Here is a 25,299-nt window from a genome sequence, read left to right as displayed (position 1 = left end):
TCCACTGAGGAGTGGGAGAAAGAGGTCCCAGCCCCCAGCAGGCCGCTTTGAAATCTCTCCTTGGGAGGAGACAAGGGGTGGCCTTCAGCTGAAACGCGGAAGGGCTCGGGGACCCGGGTCGAAGCGGCGTTTGCCCTGCAAACGCAGTTTTTATTTAGGTTGCCCGTTTATCAGGGTTGGCTCTGGGAGGGCTGATGGAGATTACAGGGAAACTTCACCTGACAGGTCACCCCCTAGCACTGCCACGTCGCCCCACGGTGCGCGCAGCTCTCACGCCCGGGTAGCTGAGGACCGGACTGGATCCGAGAGGCTGGTGAGGCTGGGGCTCCAGCGGGGCGGGCTGAGTTAGGGGCGGGGCCTGGCGGTAAGGGCGGGGCTCCTAGGCTCTCAGGCGGGGCCTCAGCCAAAGGCGCGGAGCCCAGGGCGCGGAGAGCGCGGAGTAGAGCAGCGCCCAGTGGAGACAAGTGGAAGACGAGGATCGCACCGTCCTAGCCCGCCCGCCAGCGTCCACGCAGCTCCCTCACCCTTACCCCGGCCGGGCCTTGCCAGACGCGACCGGCCGCCATGCAGCCCCGGGGCTGAGGCGGCCCAATGGCGAAGCCTGCGTCCCCGCGGTCCCGGCAACGACGGCGCATGGAGAACTTCCGTAAGGTGCGCTCAGAGGAGGCGCCGGTGGGGAGCGGGGACGAGGGAGGCGGCCCGGGCTCGGGCCCCTTCGCAGACCTGGCGCCGGGCGCCGTGCACATGCGGGTCAAGGAGGGCAGTAAGATCCGGAACCTGCTGGCCTTCGCCACCGCCAGCATGGCGCAGCCAGCCACGCGCGCCATCGTCTTCAGCGGCTGCGGTCGGGCCACCACCAAGACCGTCACGTGCGCCGAGATCCTCAAGCGCCGCCTGGCGGGTCTGCATCAGGTCACGCGGCTGCGCTACCGGAGCGTGCGCGAAGTGTGGCAGAGCCTCCCTCCGGAGCCCACGCCGGGTCAGAAGCCTGGTGAGCCAGCCGCCAGTCTCAGTGTACTTAAGAACGTGCCCAGCCTCGCCATCCTACTTTCCAAGGATTCACTGGATCCGCGCCAACCCGGCTACCAGCCCCCGAACCCCCATCCTGGCCCCTCGTCCCAGCCAGCTGCACCGACGTCCAAGAGGAGTCTAGGGGAACCCGCAGCTGGAGAAGGCTCTGCGAAGCGGTCACAACCTGAGCCAGGTGCTGCTGAAGAGGACCAGACCGCCTGAGAGCTCTGGCCTCTGGGCCACCTAGGCGGGCTGGATCTTACCCCCAGAGCTTCCACCTTGAGATGTACCTCCAGCCTTTCATGCTTTGGTACTCTGGAACCCATGACCTGGCAGCATGGACCCCAAGGCGACAAGAAGGGGACCCCAGGGAAACTTCGTGGTGGGGTTGCTCCTTCACCTATGTGGACTGACGACACAGAACTCCACCTTCAGCTTTTCTGAACCATACGGGGACCTTCCTCAGGGAGGGAATGGTGGGCAGTGGGACTCTTGAGCCTTGCTCAGGACCCCCAAGGCTTAAAGGCACCTAGGATTCTTGAAGTGGGCCTGGAGGGTGGAAGCTGAGGAAAGCTCTTGGAATCACCCCACCACTGTCAGCAGAGGGCAAGGGGTTGGAAACCACTGCCTGAGGGCAGTGGATTATGAGTTGCGGGGGTGCCCTGTTGTGCCCCTCACCTAGGACACAGTTTCCTTTCTAGTTTCCCTTCCCCTGCTTTTAAGGAGCATCCTGAGATCATGCTGGCAGGGGCGTCTCCATAGGCTCTAGCTCTTTTAACATCCCGCTTTCCCCATGCTGGCCCAGAGGGAGAGACCCAGGACAGAACTTCCCATGCCTCCTCTCCTGAGCCCCACAGCTGGAGTCTTGCTTCCAATAAAACAAACACAAAAATGGCTCTGTCCCTGGGTTTTTTCCTAACCACTTGCCTGTGCAGAGACTGCTCTGGTCTGCCCCCTTGTGTCTCAGTCCCCTCCAGCCTGGATCCTTAGCCTTTGGAGTCGTAGGGGTCAGGCACAGAAACTGGACAGCTTCAAAATGGTGCAGGGGGCACATTACCCAGTCCCCGGCTTCTCCCTCTTTCTCAGCCCTCCCTGGCTGTCTCTAGCTTCAGGGCTTGTGGCCAGAAGGGGACCATTTTCACCTTACACATTACCACTAAGGGAAAGGGAGCAGCACATTGCTTTTCTGGAAGAGGAAGGAAGATGAGCATCGATGAACTCTCCTGTCACTGCCAAGGGTGGCAGATCCAACTGGGGTCCCTAAACCTGCAGCCTCCTGCCAATAGACAGCCTTATCCAGAAGGCTGGCACAGAGCCCCCCCATCCCCATGGATAGGATCTACCCTTCACTGCTTTCTTTCTCTGAGAAAGGACAGCACACCCTTGGGAGAGGGGGAGGAGAGATGGAGCACAAATCCACTGCTGGAAATTACTATTCAACAGAGAAGCTGGGACTTGGGTTGTGAATCACTGCAGGCTCCCTGATAAGCTGCTGCCTCCAGCTCTGCACAGCTGTCTGTTGAGAGATAATGGCCTTATAAGCCTTTCTGCCCAACTCCAAGTCAGGTGGGAGGGTGGAGAGAGTGCTGTGTACTGGAAGCACTCTCGCAGGTAGGGCGGCGGCGGCGGCGGGGGGCACATAGCCCCGGGATCTCAGAAGCAGACCCTGCCCCCTTGCAACTTAACAGCATCCTTGCAAAGGAGGAGATGGGGAAGTATGTAAGTCACTTGGTAGGCAGAAACCTGAAATGAATCCTGCTGGTAACAAAAGGTAGGTTTCTGCAGTTGACAGAAGGGGCTCTTCAGGGAGTCCACCCCCACCCCCCTATCTCGGCTTCAGCTTTGGATCAGAGAGCCCTGCCATACAGACTCTGACACTGGTTGCCCTCCCCAATTTCTTGTTCTTGATAAGTCCCTAGGGAGGGCCAAGGGGTTTGGGTATGCTTGTCTGAATCTCAGGGGTGGCCCAAGAAGTGTGGAGAGAACGTAAACTATCCTGACAACTAAGGTGCCCTGAGCTGGCACTGGGCGTCTGCATCTCAAGTACATGATAAAACTTGGAAGAGGTCCTGCATGGTAGGATCTTAAGAGAGACTGGTCTTGGTTCTGGAAAAGGGCCAACTTTCAAGACCACTAGTGTCTGAAGTCCTGATTGGCGGGTCACCAGGACTATACAAGCAGAGACTTTCTCTTTTGATGCCTTGGGTCAGGTAAGTCCCCTTCATGTTGTTTCCCAACCTTTAGAGCGTTAACCTGTTCACATGTGGGCTGTTTCTGCCCCCATGCTAGAAAGCAGGTTATGAAACTGGCTTTCTTTTGTGCACCTCTACTCTACCCCAGCAGCTTCAGTTCCCAGGATTTTGATGGGTGCTCATGGGTGCCAATGGAACCCAGCACCTGTGAGCTCCCCACCCCTGCTTTACTGGACCCTCTGGCCCTGCTGACCCAGGAGCAGGCTCCAAAGGAAGGTGACAGATATCCCTATACATCCCCATGCCCAAGGCTAAGGTGGGAACCTGAGAAGTGCTGGAGTAAGGCAAGGAGTGGCAAGGGGAGCATCTCAGAGACGCTCACTTTGAGAACTGACTAGTGGTAGAATGGAAGGGAGTGGGATACCCCACTACCACCACCACAAACGTGAGACCTCATCTTTCCAATAGTGGCCTCTAACCAAGAGCTTCCTGGGCCCTGCCTTGGGGCACTTCCAGGCTAGGGGTGGCAGTGAAGACTCACACCCACAAAACTGTCCCGTCACATAATCAAAATCCATTTGGGAACATAAATGTGTATCATCCAAGGCCAGAGCGTGTGGTCAGATGGGCACTGGACCACCAGCTGGACCTCGAGGGACTTCATTATTATGCCAAGTCCCAGTCTAGGCACAGTGTGGGACTGGGGTGGAAGAATCAGAATAATCAGACATTGTTTCTACCGCAACGATGTCCTAGTCTAGGAGAGAGAAAAAAGAAAGTTACAGCACAATGCAGTGATAGTGGGAGAAGGGAGATCTGAGAAGAGGCATTTAATTCACTCAGAGGTGCTGATGGAGCAGGTTCCCCAGTGATCAGAAGGAATTAGCCAGCTGGACAGGACTGGACAGGGAATTCCAGGCAGAACACAGAGAGGTGATGCTTGTCTGGTGCTGAGGCAGCCACAGTGTCTGAAGGAAGCATGGCGAGAGGCAGGTGGGACTGGAATACCAGGTGGGAGCTAGGTCACAAGGAACCTCCCTGAATAAAGGGGAGGGGGGGAGTGGAAGCCAGGGAGTGCCCTGGTCTGATTGATGTTTGAGAAGGATCCCTCTGGCACCTGTGTAGGTGGGAGGTGGATTGGAAGGGACCTGACTGCATTCCATATACTGCAAGGAGGTAGGAGATGGGACAGTGGGAGTGGGGACAGAGATGGGGACAGATTTGAGAGCTACTCAGGCTAGGTAGGATTTCACTGCCATTACAGCCAGGATAGAGAAGGGTTTCTCCTTGTGGCTTTAACCCTAGCTTGGCCAGGACTTAGCCTGCCTTTCTGGCATCAAACAATAGATGGATTTTGGTGGGGAAGGGGAGTGAGGTAGGGGAGTCCACAGCTTCAAATTGGTAAAAGCTTTAGAAGCTCTTGTCCACTGGCCATGAATGTGCCAGGGCATGTTCACTGTACAGTTGGGGGAAGACCTGGATCAGACACTCCCACCCTGCCACGCCCATCTCTCCCACCAGCTCCCTTCATGTTCCAGCTCCCACTCCATAGTTCTGCAGTTTGGATCATTGCTATGCCCATACTGGCCACTAGGGACTCTCTAGTCCCCTCTATTTCACTGAGATGTTGAAACACCTACAGGTCTCCCAGAGAGAAGGGTAATTGAAGAAAGGGAAGGAGGAAATATAGTCACAGGAAGCTCTCCTTGGTGACACCAGGTTTCTTCTTGTCAGAGCACAGATCTTAGTTTGTAATTGTGCCCTCATTATTGTGAACCTCTGGTTGTCAGTCACCCCAGTAAACCATAAGGCATGATTGAATGGATCCTGCCTGCCTTGCTCCCTACCCAGATCTTGGAACACAGGAAGCCCACAGAGAGCTGTTGACTGAGTGAATAAAGACTGGCTGAACCAGATTTCTGAACTGTTCTGATGCCACATCAAAGTCCTTAACTGTCCAGCCCCATAGACAGTGACCATATGTTCCCCTTTTCCCCACCACTGCTTATGCCCTATCCCCACTGTCTGGGCCCTTGGGTTCTACCTTCTCTTTGAAGAAGCTAAGGGTCACCATGGTGATATCCAACTTGAGGATTCTGACACCTGCTGACTATTATAGATATTGTGAGTTGAACTGTGTCCCTTCAAAAGGTATTTTGAAGCCTTAACCCCTGATACCTGTAAATGTGACCTTATTTGGAAATAGGGTCTTTGCAGATGTAATTAATATGTAAGATGAGGTCATTCTGAAGTAGGATGAGTCCTTAATCCAATATATCCTTATAAGAAGAGGAGAAGAAACAGAGACAGACACACAGAGGGAAGAACGGCATGTGAAGATGGAGGCAGAGATTGGAGTTTATGCAGCTGCAAGACAAGGAATGCCAAAGATCGCCAGCGAACGACAGAAGCTAAGAAAAAGGTACAGAATGGAGTCTTCCCTAGAGCCTTCAGAGAGAGCATGGTCCTGCAGACATCTTGATTTTGGACATCTAGCTTCCAGAACTATGCGAGAATAACTTTCTGTTGTTTTACGTCACCCAGCCTGTGGTAGTTTGCTAAAGCAGCCCTAAGAAACTAATACAATAGGTATTCCCACCACCTTCAGTGGGAATAGGGAAAAGGAATATGGGGTGTTTGCCAAGGTCCAGTCTTGCATGGAGAGAGGGTCTCTGCACGTTTCTGCTAGCAAATATGAAGCCTGGTGTCATACTGAACAGATCATAGGCTTTGCAGGAAATGAGGCTGACTCTGATCTGGAGCAAGTTAATTCTTCTCTGAGCCTCAGCTTTCTCATCTACAAAGTGGGGCAGATTGCTGTGGGGACAATACCAGGCTTCCCAATCATTCATCATCAGAATCACCTAGGGCACTTGTTAAAAATATAGGTTGCATGTTATATGTTAATTATACCTCAATTTTTAAAAAATACAGATTGCTGGCGTTGAACTCCAAAGCAACGGGATCAGAATATCCCAGGAAGGACCTGGAAATGGGCAGTTCAATTAGATCCTCAGGTGATTTTGATGATTAATCAAGGTTGACTAGTCCCCTGAGATAATATATATAGAAGGAGGGGCACTCACACTGGTAAGAGACCCAAAGCTAAATCCCCTTCTCTTTCCCTTCCCATTCAGCCATGGAGAGAAACTCAACTGTTCAAGAACTGTTGAGAGCTGCCCCCTACAGCTGGTGCTGGAAAAGAGAGTCTCTTGGCTCAAGGAGCTGGGGGACACAGGAAGAAACCTTTAGGAGAGCAGCTAATGAACTCAGAACACAAAGTACCCCTGCCCTGGGCCCTGTTTCCTGATTGGAAACTGTGGGTGTGGGGCTTAGTTCAGACAGCTACAAAAACTCAGCTTTCTTTGTTTAAAAAAAAAAATTATAAGGATGTGGAAAACATAGAACCTGCATACATTGCTGGCAGGAATGTAAAATGATGTAGGCTGCTTTGGGACAGCTTGGCAGTTCCTCAAAAAGTTAAACATAGACTTACCTTATAACCCATATAATACTCCTAGATATATATCCAAAATAATGGAACATGTGTCCACACAAAAACATGTCCACAAATATTCACAGCAGCCTTATTCATAATAGCCAAAAAGTGGAAATAGCTCAAATGTCCATAAACTGATGAATGGGTAAACAAAATGTGGAATATCCATATGATGGAGTATAATTCTGCCGTAAAAAGGAATGAAGTACTGATTACAACATGGAGGAACCCTGAAAACATTATGCTAAGTGAAAGAAACCAGACACAAAATAACATTCATATTTATATGAAATGTACAGTATAGGCAAATCCATAGAGACAGAAGGATTAGTGGTTGCCTAGGGCTGGTGGGGTAGGGGGAATGGGGAGTGACTGCCATCGGGTATGGAGTTTCTCTTTGGGGTGATGCAAATGTCCTGGAATTAGATAATGCTTATACAACATAGTGAGTATACAAAAAAACACTGAATTATACACTTTAAAAGGATGAATTTTATGGTTTGTGAGTTATATCTCAATCAAAAATTATATCCTTTAATGATGTTCTGATCATAAAAGAAATAATTTAGGAAATTACTTAAGTATTAATTAATTAATTATGAAAAAGTACCATTAGAGCTCTCCTATCCATACTGGATGGTGGCCCCCCACAGGATCACCTTTGAAGGCTCCTGCCACCCTTTCTCCCTGATTCCCAGGTAATCTATACGGTGTGTTTATCCCCCCCCACCTCCATGCCTTGTCCCTAGCCTCACAACCTGCCATGCCCTGGGAAAAGAACTTTCTATAATTTACAACAGAAGAATACAACACTCACCATTTACTGAGCTCCATTTATTGAGCTATGTCCAGCCAGGACATAGTATTTTACATGCATTATCTTATATAATCTTCCCAATAACCTATTAGGTAGGTTCCATTGTTATTCTTTTTTTCTTTTATAAATTTATAAATTTATTGGGACTTCCCTGGTGACACAGCGGTTAAGAATCCGCCTGTCAAAGCAGGGGACACGGGTTCGAGCCCTGGTCCAGGAAGATCCCACATGCCGCAGAGCAACTAAGCCTGTGTGCCACAACTACTGAGCCTGCGCTCTAGAGCCCGTGAGCCACAACTATGGAGTCCACGTGCCGCAACTACTGAAACCCGCGCGCCTAGAGCCCGTGTTCCACAAGGAGAGAAGCCACCGCAATGAGAAGCCCGCTCACTGCAACTAAGAGTAGCCCCCGCTTGCCGCAACTAGAGAAAGCACGGGCTCTAGGTGCACAGGCTTCAGTAGTCGTGGCTCACGGGCTTAGTTGCTCTGCGGCGTGTGGGATCTTCCCAGACCAGGGCTCGAACCCGTGTCCCCTGCATTGGCAGGTGGATTCTTAACCACTGCGCCACCAGAGAAGTCCCTCATTATTCTTATTATACAAATGAATTAACTGTGGTTCAGGAAATTGGAACAACTTGCCTAAGGCCCTGTGGCAGAGCTATAATTTAACAGCAGCAAGAATGTCATTCTCTCAGGTGCTCTCTCTTGTTCATCTCCATTTTCAAAGCAGTTTAGTAGTGAGATCACCATCATTGGAAGTGCACAAGTTGGGACCTGAGGAAATGGAAGCAATATAGGATCAGTCAGACTAACTGCCTCAAGGCCACTTCCAGCCTTGAAATGGCAGGATTCATTTTTTTCCCAAGGCATGCTTAATTACCACCAGAGAAGATAAGAGATTTTCTTGAATGTGAACTTCCCTTTACTAGAAATTCACATGATAGAAGTGTCTTTGTCCTCACAAGCTCCTCAGTAATCCCTCCCCTCTGCACACATCAGAGGAAATGTCTTATCTCAACTCTTCCAGGCTCTTGGCTGCAGCAGGAAGTTGATAGGCTGATCAGCTGGTGGCAATGACACCCCTGAGGCATCAGAAGTCCAGCTGCTGCTGATCCAGAGGGATGGCAAAGGATTTCAGGGCAGAAGATGATAGAAAGAGACAAAAGACACTGACGTCCTTGAGCAAGAGCTGGAGGGAGTAGACAGAATGGTCTGGGGGCTGGAGGCACAACTGTAGGCAAACATGGGAACCAACAGGGCCCCCCTCCATAAGTGATGTGGTAGACTGAATTCAAAGATGGCCTCCAGGATTCATGCCCCCTGGTGTACATGCCTTGTATAAACCGGGCTGAATTTGTGAATTTGATGGGATACCATTCCCAAGATTAGGCTACTAATCCATTTACTTTGAATTAATCAAAAGAGAGATTACGCTGGATGTGCCTGACCTAATCAGATGAGGTCTTTAAAGGAGGGTGAAGTGTCAGAGATACTCTCCTGCTGGTTTGAAGAAATAAGTGGTGGTATTGTGAGAGGGCCTATGAAGGGTCCATGTGGTAAGGCCCTGAGGGTGGACTCTAGGAGCTGAGAGTGATCCTTGGCTGACAACAAGAAAAAAATGGGGACTCAGTCCTACCACTGTAAGGAAGTGAATTCTGCCAACAACCTAAACAAGCTTGGAAGAGGACTCTGAGCTCCAGATGAGACTACAGTCCTGGCTGACATCTTGATTTCAGTCTTGTCAGAAGACCCTGAGTAGAAAACCAGTTATGCTATGAAGGCATAACTGACCTACAGAAACTGGGAAATAATAAATGGATATTGTTTTAAGCTGCTTAGTTTGTGGTAAATTGGTATGCAGCAATAAAAAAAACCTAAAACAGGTGATGAGAGCTTAGAAATGCCCTCAAAATAGCAGGGGATTCAGAATTTGCTGGGAAGCCAGCAAAGCCTACCTTTATGGGTGGTGGGGAAAGAAAATTTCTGGAGTCAGACAAAACTGGCCTCAAATCTAAGCACTACTATTTATCAGCTGTGTGATTCTTGGGCAATGTCCTTTGAGTCTATTTCTTCATCCATAAAATAGGGATAAATACTTATCTCACAACAATGTTATAAGGCTTAGATGGGATAATAAATAGTTTGTAGCATGCAGTGGCACATAATAAATTATGGTCATAATTGTTTCTGAAAACAACAACAACAAAAACACGCAACACTCCTGTAGCCAATCTAAGGTCCTGTAGGCCAAGTGGAGAGACTGACAGCAAAGACCAGTTGGGATTCAGTTGCCATATACCCCAGTGGGTTTTTTGTTTTGTTTTGTTTTTTTGGCTGCGCAAGGCTTCAGGGATCTTAGTTCCCCCACCAGGGACTGAACCCAGGCCATGGCAGTGAAAGCGCCGAGTCCTAACCACTGGACTGCTATGGAACTCCCAGCCCAGTGCTTTCTTTCTTTCTTTTTCAAGTTTTTATAGTTTTTTGTTTTTTTAAATCCTTATTGGAGTACAGTTGATTTACAGTGTTGTGTTAGCTTCTGCTGCACAGCAAAGTGAATCAGTAACACATATACATATACCCACTTCTTTCTAGATTATTTTCCCAGTGATTTCTTAATTATGGGAGCCCTGATCTCATCCTGAGCTTCCAGCTCTTGGAGATTTGATGAATATTAATTTAAATCAAAGAGGTGAAACCTTCCCCAGGTGTCCTTTCGTTAGGTTGGTGGGAGAAGTTGAGGACAGGTGCTTTGAAAAAAAGCTTTTTTATAATTTTCCCAGCCAGGTTCATACCCCCTAAAGCACTGCTAGGTAGGAAACAGAGAAGGGCCAATACTGACACCGTGGAGACAGGGCCTAGAGTCAGGAAGTGGAGACTGAATGTCCATCTTTTCTTTCCTCAGATCCAGCGATAGAGAATGAGGGATAACAAGAGAAGATGAGACTTGTCTCATTAACTCCTTGTGGCACCGAGATAATTCAGGCCTGGGGAATGTGGTCTCACTGCCCAGGAGCTCAAGGTCAGAATGCAGTTAGTGAAGCCAGATTAGACGTTTAAGAGTCTTGGAACTTAATCAACCCCCTCCTGTAGGGAATGGGGGAGGGCCTTTCACCAGAAATATCCAGGTGAGTCCTGGAACTGGGGATTAGGTGAAAAGAGCCTCGATTGCCGGCAAGGAATCTAATTTCTGAGCCCGTTTCCTTCTCTGTAACGTCAAGTGGTTGGACTCATTTTTTGAATGCTTGCGGGTTTGTGGTATAAGAATAGTTACTAATTGGGTCCCTTATAGGTAAGCAGTCGTTCTGTCCCACTCGTTCTCTTATTTTAGGCTCAAACAGGGGGGTAAAGCAAAGAAGGTATTTTTATAATAATTTGTCGTTGTTATTGTTCCCATGTTGAGGTGCTAGAGTCGCCTCCCGAGCCAGACTTGAACCACGCTACGGTCCACTGACGGCTCTTCGCCTTCTTCCTTCCATCCTCGCTCCACGATCGCCGCTGCAGTCCACGGGACCAGCGAGCCGGCGGAGAGCGGCGCCGAAATAAATTGTCCTGAGCGCGCCGCCGTAGCCCGCCCGAGGCCGCGTGGTGCCCCCTTCCGCAGTGGGCGGGCCCTCACGCTCCGCCCGCCGTGCGTCGGTGCGTGAGTCCGGCCCCCACGAGCTCGCGAGCGGTTTTGAGCTCACACCCGGCTTCTCCTCAGCCTTATCCTGCGCGCCGCCATCACCGTCATGCTAGGCGCCGCTGTCCGCCGCTGCTCGGTAGCAGCAGCCGCAGTCGCCCGGACCAGCCCTCGAGGCCTCCTGCACCCCACTCCGGCCCCCGGCCCCGCCGCCGGTAAGGCCCCCGCCTGCCACTGTCCGCGCCCGCGTGTCCTTGCGGTGACCTGGGCCCCCGCCGCCACGCGAGGGCAGGCTCGCCCAGAGGCCTAGCTCCTGCCCTGCGGGCCGGCGGCCGAACCTGGTGACCGCTGGCCGTTCTCTCCGCCGCCTCGAGTTGTGGAGGACTCGAGGGCGCGCCCCCGGGGCCTCCCTCGGCGTGACTTCCTGGTGCGGGCACCGCGGACGGGTCAAGTGTGGACCTGCTGTGGGCGCAACGGAGGGGGCGCAGCGCACCTCCAGCGCCCACCGAATCCCTTCGGTCCCCGGGCCGTGACCTTGCCCCGGCGCTGACCCCGCGGCCACATGACTGGGAGTGGCCACCGCCGGCCTGCAGCGCTTCGGCGAAGGTGACATTGAGCTCAGGGTAGGGGCGGGGGGGGATGGTCCCTCCGGGGACCCCGGCACCGCCGCCCCCAGCTTCTTAAGAGAATGCGTTATACTTCCGTGTGGAACGCAGTATAGTCGTTTCATCCGACATTTCTCGGTTAGCGCTTTGTCACTTTCTCAGACCATTCTGCTATTTTTAGAGACTGCTGTGCCACGTTCTAATTCTTCCATTTTCACGATAGATAGACGTGTGTGGTTGTTTCCTGAGGTCTGGAAGAAAGCCTGACTGTTGATAGGTCTTATGATAAGAATATTACTCTTTCGAAAATTGGGTACCACAGACCCGGGAATACTGGCTTCTACAAACATGGGGAAGCATTATTTTTGGCTTCCGGTTAGAAGCCTGATTGTTGGAGTATGAGATGGTCTGCTGATTGCTGTCTCTTATTTTGCCTTCCCCTTATATGTGTTCCGGGAAACTTTGTGTCCAGCACGGAACTTTTAATATTTTAACTGCACTTTGATTTTGGTCCATGGTGGTAGTATATGCGACATTATGAAATTTGGCCCCTAAGCATGCGTATTTAAACACGTGAACTCAAACTGTTAGTAAGTTTGGACATAGTGATTTATCTTCTAGGCACTCTAGTCACCCTCTTCAGTATAATTCATAAAAAGCTTTATTTTAGGTGTTGTCCTATAAACCTAAATATTTGCCACAAGGAGGCAGTCTTGGTTACATTTGTGTCAGCTACTTTCTAGCTGTGTGACCATGGACTTATTAACTAAACCTTAAGACTCAGTTGCCTCATCTGTAAAATTGGGATAATATTTAGTAGTTGTGAGGTTTAACTGAGATAATGTAACTCTTAGCACCTTTCCTGGCACAAATGCTTAATACATATTTGCTTTTTTATAGTGCATTTCATTTTTGCATATTATAGGTGAGGTTTGTTATCAATATGAGATGAAGAGGTTTTATGCAATTAAAAGTCAGAAAGGACTAAGATTCTTGGATGAGGCTATCCAAGGTCAAGTGAAAGAGCTCTGGAGGGGTTACCTGAGGGGCCTCAAGTTTGCTGTAGGTAAGTAGCAACCCAAATTCCATATTTGGTCCCAGGAGAAGTCTCCAACTTGTAACAGAATTGTTTTCCAATAACTGCTGAATTAGATAATTAAATGTTTTGAATAATGGTTAGATTCTCTAGTGAACCGTTAAAAGTTACACAATCCTGGCACCTGTCCTTACCCTGATAGCTCTGAAAAGGTGGGAGGAGTTTCCGCTTTTCCTTTCTTGGTGCAGGGCTACATTTAAGTAGCACTTTTTATTACCTTCCAACCTTTTCTGCACCACTCCCACATTTATAGATTTCCAGCCTTAGGATCCCAAGGTTCATGACTGCTCTTAAGCCTTACACCTCTGTAACCCTGCCTTTGAGCTTGTTCATGTACCCTCTGCATTGTTCACTTCTTTCCATTACTCCTAGAATCACCACCACCAAAATGTCCATTCTCTGAGCCTTGTCTGAGCTGATGAGTTATTGAAGGGGATTAATGTGCCTCTTAATTTTTCTAAATATATTGTTAGCCTTTTTTTAAAAAAAGATTGCTTAACTGAATGCCAGAAAGCAGTGTTAGAAATAGATTTTTAGATTGTAGCCCTAGAAATGTCCCAATTTTTTACAGCTGCTTCCCTTTTCCTAGTCTGGAATCTTTAGTTTATATAAAAGCACTGAGTAATTGTTTTCCAAAATAATTTACCATACAAGCCTCAAAACTAGGTGGAAATGCTGTACTTAAGTAGGGGTGGTGTGGGGGAGGGAAAAGATGCCTGTATAGTTTACCTAAAAATCAAAATTTTAAGCATGTCCATAATAACTACAAGAATAGATCCTGCTCTACCCATTACTGGAATTAGGAATATAATTTAAACCATGTGGGAGAGTATGTTTTTCCCAACCTGGAAGCTATGTGTGTTCCCAGTGCTTGCTTGGTATTCTAAATACTTGTCTCATACAGGGTTTTTGTTTTTTGTTTTTGAATACAACCAGTTTGTAATTTGGGACTCTCAGAAGGAAAGTGAACAAATTGTCGAAGGTGATCCATTAATCTCCCTGTCTAGGATTTGTAGTTGCTAGCCATCTTTTTCATAGTTAGAAAACAAAACAAAGCCACAGTCATCCAGTGAAATCCATGCCCATGCCCAGCAGTGAGCAAAAGAGATTTGTTATCATGAAATGCTTTTCTGGGTGGTTGGAGAGAATTATATACTTCATTTTTCTTGGGTAAATACTAAGAAGTGGGATTACTGGGTATGGTAGGTGTGTATTTAACTTGATAAGGAACTGGTAAACAGTTTATACTTCGATTATATACTTGCACTTTATTCTGCTAGGGATAACTTTAGTTTTTAAAAACAGTAGTTTACAAATTTTTGGTAACAGTGGGCTAAAGTGTTATTTTTGGTATGTTAAGCCTTTAAAAATAACTAGAAATTATACCAAGCTTGTCTAATTCATATAACAAGAAATGCAACTTGAAGAATGTTTTATTTCTATAAGTTAGGATTTCCATAAACAGAAGATCAATTAAGACATTTCTAGATAAGGATTAATTTAAAGCTACCATTCATTGAGTACCTATGTACAAGGTACTAAACCCTGGGCAAAGTGTTACCTTGCTTTCATTTTTAATCATCATACTCTGCTAAGGTAGTGGTATCCTCATTTTATACATAAGGAATATAAAACTTGAGTTAATTTTACCAGGGCCAAACAGTGGGAGAGTGAAGAGCCTAGAAGCATCTGACCACTAGGCTCCGCTGCCTCCTAAAACCCAAAGGTAAAAATGCCTTCTCCCACCTCCTGCTCCATTCAGAGGCTGTTTAGATAGAATTCAGATTTCTTAACTCCCAATTCACTGTCCATTTGATAGGCAGAAACTAAAAATGGGAAGGCTTTTCATATGGTACTAGAAAGGGTATATTGATTGAGAGCAGAATACTGTTTCCTATTTTCTTGATAGTGTTATATTAATAAATCTCACTTCTTAGAAATCTAGTAAAACTTCTTTCCATTAGGTGTAAGTCACTTTTTTAATTAGAATTTTCAAGGAGGGGGCTGTAGTTTGATAAAACAATTTTTAAATTACCATTGCTTTGTCAGGATGTATAATTTATTTTGGGATATAATTTAATGGAGAGCATAAGTTTTTTTTTAAATTTATCAAGAAAGTGTATCTTATAAATTTGGTTAAGAACTAGAATGGACATTGTTTTATTTTATTTTTGGCCACACTGAGTGGCTTGTGGGATCTTCGTTCCCCGACCAGGGATTGAACCCGGGCCCTCGACAGTGAAAGCGCAGAGTCCTAAGCACTGGACCGCCAGGGAATTCCCAAGAATGGACATTATTTTAAATTAAGAATTAATAATTGCTTATCATAAAAATAAATGTATAAAGAAATAAAGTTTTTCCTTCCAAAGATAACTGCTCTTAACAATTACATGCCAGCATTCCACATTAGTGGGATAAAAGCATAAACGTACATACATAGTACTTTTTGTTCTACTTGCTTTTCTGTGCTTAATTTTTAAGATTTTTTTCAAATCAGTACATAAGATTTGTTTCATTTGACCTGCTGAATAATTTTCCTACCATGACATACATAGCTGATTCAAAACTTCATGCACTGAGTGTATTTAATACCACTGAACTGTACATTTAGAAATGGTTAAGATGGTAAATTTTATGTTATGTGTATTTTAAGACACCAAAAAAAGAAAAAAAACAAAAAACTTTATGTATTGGCAAGATATGTCAAGTACTACTTCTATACATTGAAGTTTTTGCTCTCTCTCCCCTATAGCTATCCAGTCAATTCGCTGCTACTCCCATGGGTCACATGAGACAGATGAGGAGTTTGATGCTCGCTGGGTGACATACTTCAATAAGCCAGATATTGATGCTTGGGAATTGCGTAAAGGTAATTGGAACATAGGCATATGTGTCTGTTTTAGTATAGAGTTATGAACTGCTGTGTAGTCTTCCACTACTTTGTTGAAAGTAACTACAGTTAATCCTTGAAAAATTTGGGGGGTTAGGGACACCGACACACACCCCCACATAGAAAATCCACATATAACTTTACAGTTGGTCCTCTTTATCTGCAGTTCTGTGTCCAAGGTTCTCCATCTACGGATTCAACCAACTTCGGATCGTGTAGCACTGTAGTATTTATTGAAAAAAATCCACGTGTAAGTGGGCCTGTACAGTTCAAACCCATGTTGTTCAAGGGTCAACTGTATTTTGAAAACATGTATCATGCAAACTGAGTATTGTCATGCATCTTGCAATTAGGAAAGTTTATAGTTTCCAGAGTATTTCCTGTAAAGCAGGGTTTTAAAGGAGGCACAGTTGACATTTTGGGCCAGACAGTTCTTTGTTGCAAGGGCTGTCTTTTGCATTGTAGGATATTTAACAGCATCCTTGGTTTCTACACGCTAGATGCCAACACCCTCACACACCCCCAGTTGTGACAACTAAAAATGTCTCCTGGGGGACAAAATCATCACTGCTATAATGATAGGCCAGGGTGAGCAAGATTTAACAGTTGTGTAATTTTTAGATAATTTACGTAAGTAGTCATTTGGTTCTCTTCCCCTCTTGGTAATAGTTTGGGATTTTTGCTATTTTTATTCTCAGTTATGATTTGTCTTGCCCTGAATAAGTGTCCGATCTGAATAAGCTAGAACTTGTTTATCCTAAATTTGTAAGTACACATTTAACATAAGTAAGTAGCATTAATAATAACCAGGCTAGTAGACTGGTAGATAACTAATTTTAAGTGTAAGAAGTTTATCTCAGACCAAGAGTTCATTCTCTATGACTATATTCTAGCATTGCAGTCACTGGTGTCCTTTCTTTTAAATATTTTAAAATAAATAAAAGCAAGAAATCTAAGTGCTTCATACTTCTCTGCAGGAATGTAATGACACCATTTTGCTGCAGCTGGGGAAATTCTTATTGGATAATCTTAAGTAGAAGTATTGAAAAGAACAGCAGTTTTGCATTCCCATTAAGAGAATCTTAAATTTTATGATGTATCGTTTTGTGCCAAGCCAAAAGTAATCATGCCCAGTCATTTTCTGGTTGAATGTTTGTGACTGTGTGCTAATGGCTCTCTGTATCTCCTTAATGTCCTCATTTGGGCTTCATTACCTCTTCTTAAGCATTTCTCTGGTTATTTTTAGATTATTTTCCAATCAGATCTATTTTAAAGCAATCAAAGTACATACATTGTACTAAGAGTTAAAGATATAAGTTGAAAATGGCCCTCTTGTTTGAAAAGAAACCAGCTACTTTTGAAAATAGGGTTTGCATTTAAGAAAACTCTTGAGGTTTTTTTCCTTCCGTCTGCATGCTACTGCATAGTTCTTTTCACTGACTCACTGTGGAAGATCCACTATGATCTCATTATCTAGAATATTTTATTTTTGGCTGCGCCATGCAGCTTACAGGATCTTAGTTCCCCGACCAGGGATCGAACCCAGGACCCTGGCAGTGGACCCGCTGAGTCCTAACCAGTCCTCCCTAGCCAGGAAATTCCCAATTATCTCATTTTAGAGATAAGAGAATAGAGGCTCAAACAGACAAGATCACATATCTATGGTTCAATAAAAATACAAATAACTAAATCGTAGTTTAAGTGAGGATATTCCAGGTTGATATGACCCCTCTTTTTAATTTGACAGGGATGAACACCCTTGTTGGCTATGACCTGGTTCCAGAACCCAAAATCATTGATGCTGCTTTGAGGGCATGCAGACGCTTAAATGATTTTGCTAGTGCAGTTCGCATCCTAGAGGTTGTTAAGGTCAGTAAAATAACAATGCTAAAGTTGTTTTGGAAATAGGTGGACTATTGATTAGGTATTAGCATATTCTGTGTTTTTGAATTTGTTAAAATACCTAAAATTAGTTCTTACATAGCTAGAGGGAATATACATTGCAATTACAGTCTTTTTGGAGGGTGGTTTGGTAGAATTTATTCAGAGACTTAAAAATTATGCTTGGGGCGTCCCTGGTGGCGCAGTGGTTGAGAATCTGCCTGCCAATGCAGGGGACACGGGTTCGAGCCCTGGTCTGGGAAGATCCCACATGCCGCGGAGCAACTGGGCCCGTAAGCCACAATTACTGAGCCTGCGCGTCTGGAGCCTGTGCTCCGCAACAAGAGGGGCCGCGATAGTGAGAGGCCCGCGCACCGCGATGAAGAGTGGCCCCCGCTTGCCACAACTAGAGAAAGCCCTCACACAGAAACAAAGACCCAACACAGTCATAAATAAATAAAAATAAATAAATTTTTTTTAAAAAAGTACCAATTTTTTTAGAAAAGTTATGCTTGATACCCATTTGTTCAGCAATCCCATTTGAGAATTTACCTTAAGGAATAATTAAGAATGTACACTTTATCTTTGTGCTGTTTGTGATATGAAATTAAATGTTGCTAGTGGTTTCTTAAGGTGGGACTTCCCAGAAGAGGTTATTATTAATGTTGTAGAAATGTGTTTAACATTAAAGATATTCATAGTATATTAACTGAAGGAAATTATGAAATACTTTTGCGGTGTATGACCCCATTTTATTAAAAAGTATAGAGAGAATGATCAAAATGTAAGAGGATATATATACTTATTCTCCTCCCTCTTATTTGATTATAGTTTCTAATTTTTCTGTAATGAACAAATTAGTGCATGGAATTTTAAATAAGAATTTTATTTAGCAAATACAGCTAAGGAGACCTAGAATTTGTTAAAGACAGAAGAGTAATATTTTGGCACTGTCTTAGTCCATTTGACTTTTTTAATATTTGTCCCTGAGGAACAAATATTATGACAATATGGGTGTGATTGTATGTTATGGTGAGTATTCATCAAAACTCTCTTGCCTTGGAAATAAGTATTCTCTAAGTGTGGCTCTCCGTGAAAAGACATTGTGTTCTATAAGAAAGAAATTCAAGGTCTGTAAGAGGGTAAGTATGATATTACTTTATCTAAAATGGGTAAGATAATTAAGGGTTCTGTAGGCTATCAATCCATTCAGCACCAGTAGTTAATTCAGTTAGGGTCTCAAATTGAGGCAAATCAAAAAACTTTTTTCTGTGATAATTTAATTATTACTGTTGCCTGCTAGGCATGTTTAATTGCCTTCACAAAAATTCTGTCATCACCACCTTCTTTTCCAGTAACTCAAGGCTTTAAAATGTTTTTTCCCTTGGGTTTAGTCCAGTTGTCTTAGTTAGTCTCCAGGTGTCTTAAAAACCTACCTTGAGGGCTTCCCTGGTGGCGCAGTGGTTGAGAGTCTGCCTGCCAATGCAGGGGACACGGGTTCGAGCCCTCGTCTGGGAAGATCCCACGTGCCGTGGAGCAACTGGGCCCGTGAGCCACAATTACTGAGCCTGCGCGTCTGGAGCCTGTGCTCCCCAACGAGAGAGGCCGCGATAGTGAGAGGCCCGCGCACCGTGATGAAGAGTGGCCCCCGCTTGCCACAGCTGGAGAAAACCCTGGCACAGAAACGAAGACCCAACACAGCCATAAATAAAATAAATAAATAAAATTTAAAAAAAAAAACCTACCTTGAATAGTGCCTATATAAGTTGCTGTCTTGTTTTGTTTTGTTTTTTATTTTTGGCTGCGTCAGGTCTTTGTTGCTGCGCGCGGGCTTTCTCTAGTTGCGGCAAGTGGGGACTACTCTTTGTCGAGATGCACGGGCTTCTCATTGCAGTGGCTTCTATCGTTACGGAGCACAGGCTCTAGGCGCGCGGGCTTCAGTAGTTGTGACACTCAGGCTCATTAGTTGTGGCTCGCGGGCTCTAGGGCGCAGCCTCAGTTGTTGTGGCGTACGGGCTTAGTTGCTCCATGGCATGTGGAATCTTCCTGGACCAGGGCTCAAACCCGTGTCCCCTGCATTAGCAGGCAGATTCTTAACCACTGCACCACCAGGGAAGTCCCAAGTTGCTCTTTTTTGAACAAATATGTTAACTTAAAAGTAGGTGACTTGTATTCTCTGCTACTAGCCTCTGCATATGTGATTAAAAGCATTTTCAAGTTCATTTTGTTAATAGAGACAGCTTTTGAGAGCTAAATGTGACTATTTTCTTTGCCATCAGGACAAAGCAGGACCTCATAAGGAAATCTACCCCTATGTCATCCAGGAACTTAGACCAACTTTAAATGAACTGGGAATCTCCACTCCAGAGGAACTGGGCCTTGACAAAGTGTAAACCCCATGGGTAAGCTACATACCTGAAAAAGGCAGGAAAGAATCCAGGGAGGGGTGAGTGAGTGGCATTTCAGTATTCTCAGAGTAAGACTTTTTTGTGGCCTTGTTAGAGGCTATGAGCTTAGAGATTGAGAGAGTACCTATGATGATTAATTTAAGGAGCTAGAATTGTTGTTTCTAGTTGTCATAATTATTCTTTTACTGGCGTAAAGGCAAGTAAAAGCCTTATTTTAAAATCTATATAAAATATTTCAAGCATAAAGAATAGCATAGGGAATAAGTGTAACCACACCCAGATTTTGAGATGTTATTATTTTTGCCATGTGTGCTTTAGTTTCCCCCCTCCCCCAAGAAATGACAGGTTTCACATTAGAGTTGAAGCCCTCTCTGTACCTCTTCCCTAATTCCAGCCCTTTAACCTCCCCCAACTAAAGGTAATCTACTACATACAAGGTGTTCATCATGCATGCTTTTATACATCTGTTTATTTTTAATAGCAGGGTTTTTGTTTTTTGTTTTTTTTTTAATTTATTTATTTATTTATTTTTGGCTGTGTTGGGTCTTCGTTTCTGTGCGAGGGCTTTCTCTAGTTGCGGCAAGTGGGGGCCGCTCTTCATCGCGGTGCGCGGGCCTCTCACTGCCGCGGCCTCTCTTGTTGCGGAGCACAGGCTCCAGACGCGCAGGCTCAGTAGCTGTGGCTCACGGGCCCAGTTGCTCCGCGGCATGTGGGATCCTCCCAGACCAGGGCCCGAACCCGTGTGCCCTGCATTGGCAGGCGGACTCTCAACCACTGCGCCACCAGGGAAGCCCTAATAGCAGGGTTTTATTGATTTGATGCTTCTATTGTGTGCCCAAGTTGGAATATGATAGTTAAGTAATATTCATTGATAATAAAAGCTTATTTGATACCTTGTCCTGTATGACAGATTAGGTAATAAAACGAGCCACAGATTTGCCTGGGTAGTGAGCAGTATGCAGAAAATCCTTTGTAAAACAGAAAATATATAAGTAAAAAGTCATATATTTATTTTATTTAACAAACACACATAGTGTATATAACTCTTACTATGTGTCAGGTACTGTTTTATGAGCTTTATAAGTATTAACTCATTTAATCCTCAAACAGTCCTGTGAGGTACTTACTATTATTATAATTATTCCCATTTTACTATTTTACTGATGGGGAAACTGAGGCACATTGTCCAAGGTCATACAACTCGTAGAGGAGCCCACATTTAAATCCAGGCAATCTGGCTCCAGAGTCCATTGCTTTTACTATGCCACACATCCTTTGCACTGCAGTACTGAGGCATTTACTAAGGCCATACTCTTACTTCACAGAGGTAAATGATGAGGTTTAAATAGAGGATTTGCTTCCTAAGAGTAAGAAGTTTATTTTTAAAAGATGGAACTAAACTATCTTATAAAAGTTTCAATAAAAGTGGACCCCAAATTATTTAAAGAGCTAGTATCAGACTCCTCACAAGATAAAGAGCCGGGTTAGGATACCATTAGTGAACATCTAATTTCACACTTAATAAGCACTTGTTTAAAAATCAGGGCTTCCCTGGTGGCGCAGTGGTTAAGAATCCACCTGCCAATGCAGGGGACATGGGTTCGAGCCCTGGTTCGGGAAGATCCCGCATGCCACGGAGCAACTAAGCCCGTGCGCCACAACTACTGAGCCTGCGCTCTAGAGCCCGCGAGCCACAACTACTGAAGCCCGCGCACCTAGAGCCCATGCTCTGCAACAAGGGAAGCCACCGCAGAGAGAAGTCTGCACCATAATGAAGAGTGGCCCCTGCTCGCTGCAGCTAGAGAAAGCCCATGCACAGCAACAAAGACCCAACGCAAATGGATGAAGAAGATGTGGCACCTATATACAATGGAGTATTACTCAGTGATAAAAAGAAACGAAATTGAGTTATTTGTAGTGAGGTGGATGGACCTAGAGCTGTCATACAGAGTGAAGTAAATCAGAAAGAGAAAAACAAATACCATATGCTAACACATATATATGGAATCTAAAAAAAACAAAAAAAAAACAAAGACCCAATGCAGCCAATAAATAATTAAATTAAGTTTTAAAAAAATCTTAGAAGTCAGAAAGAATCCCTACATTCAGTCTTCCTGCTGACAGAGTGAGCAGAAAATGCCTGAGGTTTTGTAATCCAATTTTGAGGTCTCTCTTCACAGCTTGCTTTGGAGCAGGAGTCTTAATTTTATCTTTGTCTACCCCTATACCACTACCACCTCCTCCTCCTCCCTGAAGCCAGAGAGCACATCTTTGTAAAACGTGGAAGGGCTTTCATTTATCAAGTATTATTCCAAGGAGTCCAGAAGATCTTTGTTATGTAGGATATTTTGTAGCTGCAGTAACACTGTATTCTTTTACTTAAAATTTGTTTAAGAGGGCAACTCCCCAACACTTTTCTGATTGGAAAAGACTACCCCAATAATTACCGGGTGTATGACAACAAAAAACTAGGCAGTTAGTACCTGGTGTGTTGATTGCAGGCAGGATTAAGTAAGAGCAGAAGAGACTACACAGAAGCAGTGATTTTCTTGGGCTGTTGCTCTAAAGGTTATTTTTAGTAAGATTTCTACCTTTTCTTTATTTCCTAGCTAATTTTTCATGTTTTCTCTTACAGATGGGCTTCCTAAGGATTTATTGATAATGCTACTTGATTGTAAACAATCACCTGGAAATACTGATGAAAACATATTACCTTATTTGAACAAGTTTCCCTTTGTTGAGTACCAAACCATGTAATGTAACTTGGACTTTAATAAAAGGGAAATGAGTTTGAACTGAAATTAGGTATTGTTTCATGTGTTTGCATTAAAAAGCAAAAAAAAAGAACTATTATAGGGTCGTTGGTTTCACTGGTTGCCGCGTTATATGCTGAGAGAACTGCTTCAATTCTCTGGAAACCACCCAACATGAAAGTCAGCTACATAAAGATATTTGAGTGCACTGGCTGGTAAATTAGCTAAAAATTAGAAGTCATTCATGTAGAATTTTCTTGTTGACAGGCCAGCAAGTACCATGGACTTAGTACCATGGTCCTTGGGGATAGATCAAATTGTGTACCTTCCCAAAAATGGGTGAAATAGCGCTTCCCTGGTGGCGCAGTGGTTGAGAATCTGCCTGCCGATGCAGGGGACACGGATTCGAGCCCTGGTCTGGGAAGATCCCACGTGCCGCGGAGCAACTAGGCCCGTGAGCCACAGCTACTGAGCCTGCGCGTCTGGAGCCTGTGCTCCGCAACAAGAGAGGCCGAGATGGTGAGAGGCCCGCACACCGCGACGAAGAGTGGCCCCTGCTTGCCGCAACTGGAGAAAGCCCTCGCACAGAAAAACGAAGACCCAACACATTCAAAAATAAATAAATAAATAAATTTTTAAAAAATGGGTAAAATAAAGTTTTAAAGTGGTCATTAAGATAGTCTTGAGGATGTGCTGATAATAGCCAGCCCCTTAGTGCCTCTTTTTTTCCCTACCTGTTCTTCCCTCGCAGTACAGTATTAGCCTTGGACATCGAAGACTTTGCTGGGGTAGATTTGGAGGCTTTCTGCTTAAAGAACTGAGTAAATGAGTTTCGGGTTTTTTTAAGTAATTTTATTTATTTTTTATTTTTTATTTTTTTGGCTGCATTGGGTCTTTGTTGCTGCGTGCAGGCTTTCTGTCTAGTTGCAGCCAGCGGGGGCTACTCTTCATTGCGGTGCACAGGCTTCTTATTGCTGTGGAGCGCAGGCTCTAGGCGCACTGGCTTCAGTAGTTGGAGCACGCGGGCTCAGTAGTTGTGGCTAGAGGGCTCTGGCGCACGGGCTTAGTTGCTCTGCAGCATGTGGGATCTTCCTGGATCAGGGCTCGAACCCGTGACCCCCACGTTGGCAGGCGGATTCTTAACCACCGCGCCACCAGGGAAGTCCAAGTTTACTTGAGAGAATAAAATACACAAATCCTGTCTTACTTTAGAAGCCCCATAATAGTAGAAACCAGCTGCTGGATAAAGAGGTTTTAGGTTTGAGTGACTTATAATACAGCCAGTTCAGACTGCAGCATCAGGCGAATTGGATTAATACTAGGTTGAAATTTAGATGTCTTCTCTCCTAAAGCCATGTAAGGAAATGTTAGTAAAATCAGTTTTCGGGGACTTCCCTGGCGGTCCAGTGGTTTAGACTCTGCGCTTCCACTGCAGGGGGCATGGGTTCGATTCCTGGTCGGGAAAATAAGATCCTGCATGCCACACAGTGTGGCCAAAAAAAGAAAAGAAAAATCAGTTTTGGTAAGATTTAACACAAATGACCTTTTATAGAAGGCTGATTCCCTACCAAAACGTCCCACTTTCCCCCTTTTTAAGAAGTAGAGATGTGAAACTAACAATATGGTCTACTTTTAGGTAGAGCTAGAACACAGTCACAGCTTGATGATGGGTAGGGCTTCTACCCTAACAGGATGGGGTCTCTAGCTTTTTCTTTCCCTACTCTTTGTTTTGAAAAATTTCAAACCGATTAATGGTTTGCTACATTTGTTTCGTTCTAGTATATATACACACTTTTTTCCTCAATCAGTTGAAAGTGAGTTCAAGATGTGACACTTTACCCCTAGATACTTTTTTAAAAATAAATTTATTAATTTTATTTATTTATTTTTGGCTGCGTTGGGTCTTCGTTGCTGCACTTGGGCTTTTCTGTAGTTGCGGCGAGCGGGGGCTACTCTTCGTTGGGGTGCGCGGGCTTCTTATTGTGGTGGCTTCTTTTGTTGCAGAGCACGGGCTCTAGGCATGTGGGCTTCAGTAGTTGTGGCACGTGGGCTCAGTAGTTGTGGCTCATGGGCCCTAGAGCACAGGCTCAGTAGTTGTGGCACACGAGCTTAGTTGCTCCACAGCACATGGGATCTTCCCGGACCAGGGCTCGAACCTGTGTCCCCTGCATTGGCAGGCGGATTCTTAACCATTGCGCCACCAGGGAAGCCCCTACCCCTAAATACTTAAGCAACGTCTAAGAGAGAGGCCTTTTCCTCCTAAATAACCACAGTACCATTAACATGCTTCAAGAAGTTTGGCATAAAATATATATGACTGATTTTTCTGAAGAGGCCAGGCCAGTGGTGTAGAATGTCCTGCATCTGCATCTTCCTGATTGTTTCCTCATGTTAAAATCCAGTTAAACGTTTCTGGCAAAGATATAGTAGTCCCCTCCCTTATCTGCAGTTTTGCTTTCCGCAATTTGTTACCCATAGTAAACTGAGGTACAAAAATATTAAATGGAAAATTCCAGAAATAAACATGT

General features: G+C 45.3%; 2 protein-coding genes across 5 annotated transcripts; both read left to right on the top strand.

Moving 5' to 3' along the window:
* The first annotated feature begins 371 nt into the window (after positions 1-371).
* RPP25 (ribonuclease P/MRP subunit p25) lies at positions 372-1,905 on the top strand. Its single transcript, XM_082387074.1, has one exon. It carries the CDS (start codon positions 592-594, stop codon positions 1,231-1,233), a length of 642 nt encoding a protein of 213 aa, XP_082243200.1. The 5' UTR covers positions 372-591; the 3' UTR covers positions 1,234-1,905.
* A 9,249-nt stretch (positions 1,906-11,154) lies between these two features.
* COX5A (cytochrome c oxidase subunit 5A) lies at positions 11,155-22,819 on the top strand. Of its 4 annotated transcripts, none has more exons than XM_082387075.1 (6): positions 11,155-11,353; positions 12,669-12,809; positions 15,592-15,708; positions 17,477-17,598; positions 19,890-20,012; positions 22,654-22,819. In XM_082387075.1, exons 1-5 carry the CDS (start codon positions 11,248-11,250, stop codon positions 20,001-20,003), a joined length of 600 nt encoding a protein of 199 aa, XP_082243201.1. In that variant the 5' UTR covers positions 11,155-11,247; the 3' UTR covers positions 20,004-20,012; positions 22,654-22,819. The 4 variants fall into 4 exon arrangements, with proteins under 4 accessions (XP_082243201.1, XP_082243204.1, XP_082243202.1 ...); XM_082387076.1 differs by lacking the exon at positions 11,155-11,353 and adding an exon at positions 11,400-11,744; XM_082387078.1 differs by lacking the exon at positions 12,669-12,809 and having other exon boundaries at positions 11,159-11,353.
* The last annotated feature ends 2,480 nt before the right edge of the window (positions 22,820-25,299 follow it).

Source organism: Balaenoptera borealis (genome assembly GCF_965194805.1).
Source record: "Balaenoptera borealis genome assembly, chromosome: 3".
In the NCBI taxonomy this organism is placed as follows: domain Eukaryota; kingdom Metazoa; phylum Chordata; class Mammalia; order Artiodactyla; family Balaenopteridae; genus Balaenoptera; species Balaenoptera borealis.
This window is presented reverse-complemented; position numbering and strand designations above follow the sequence as displayed.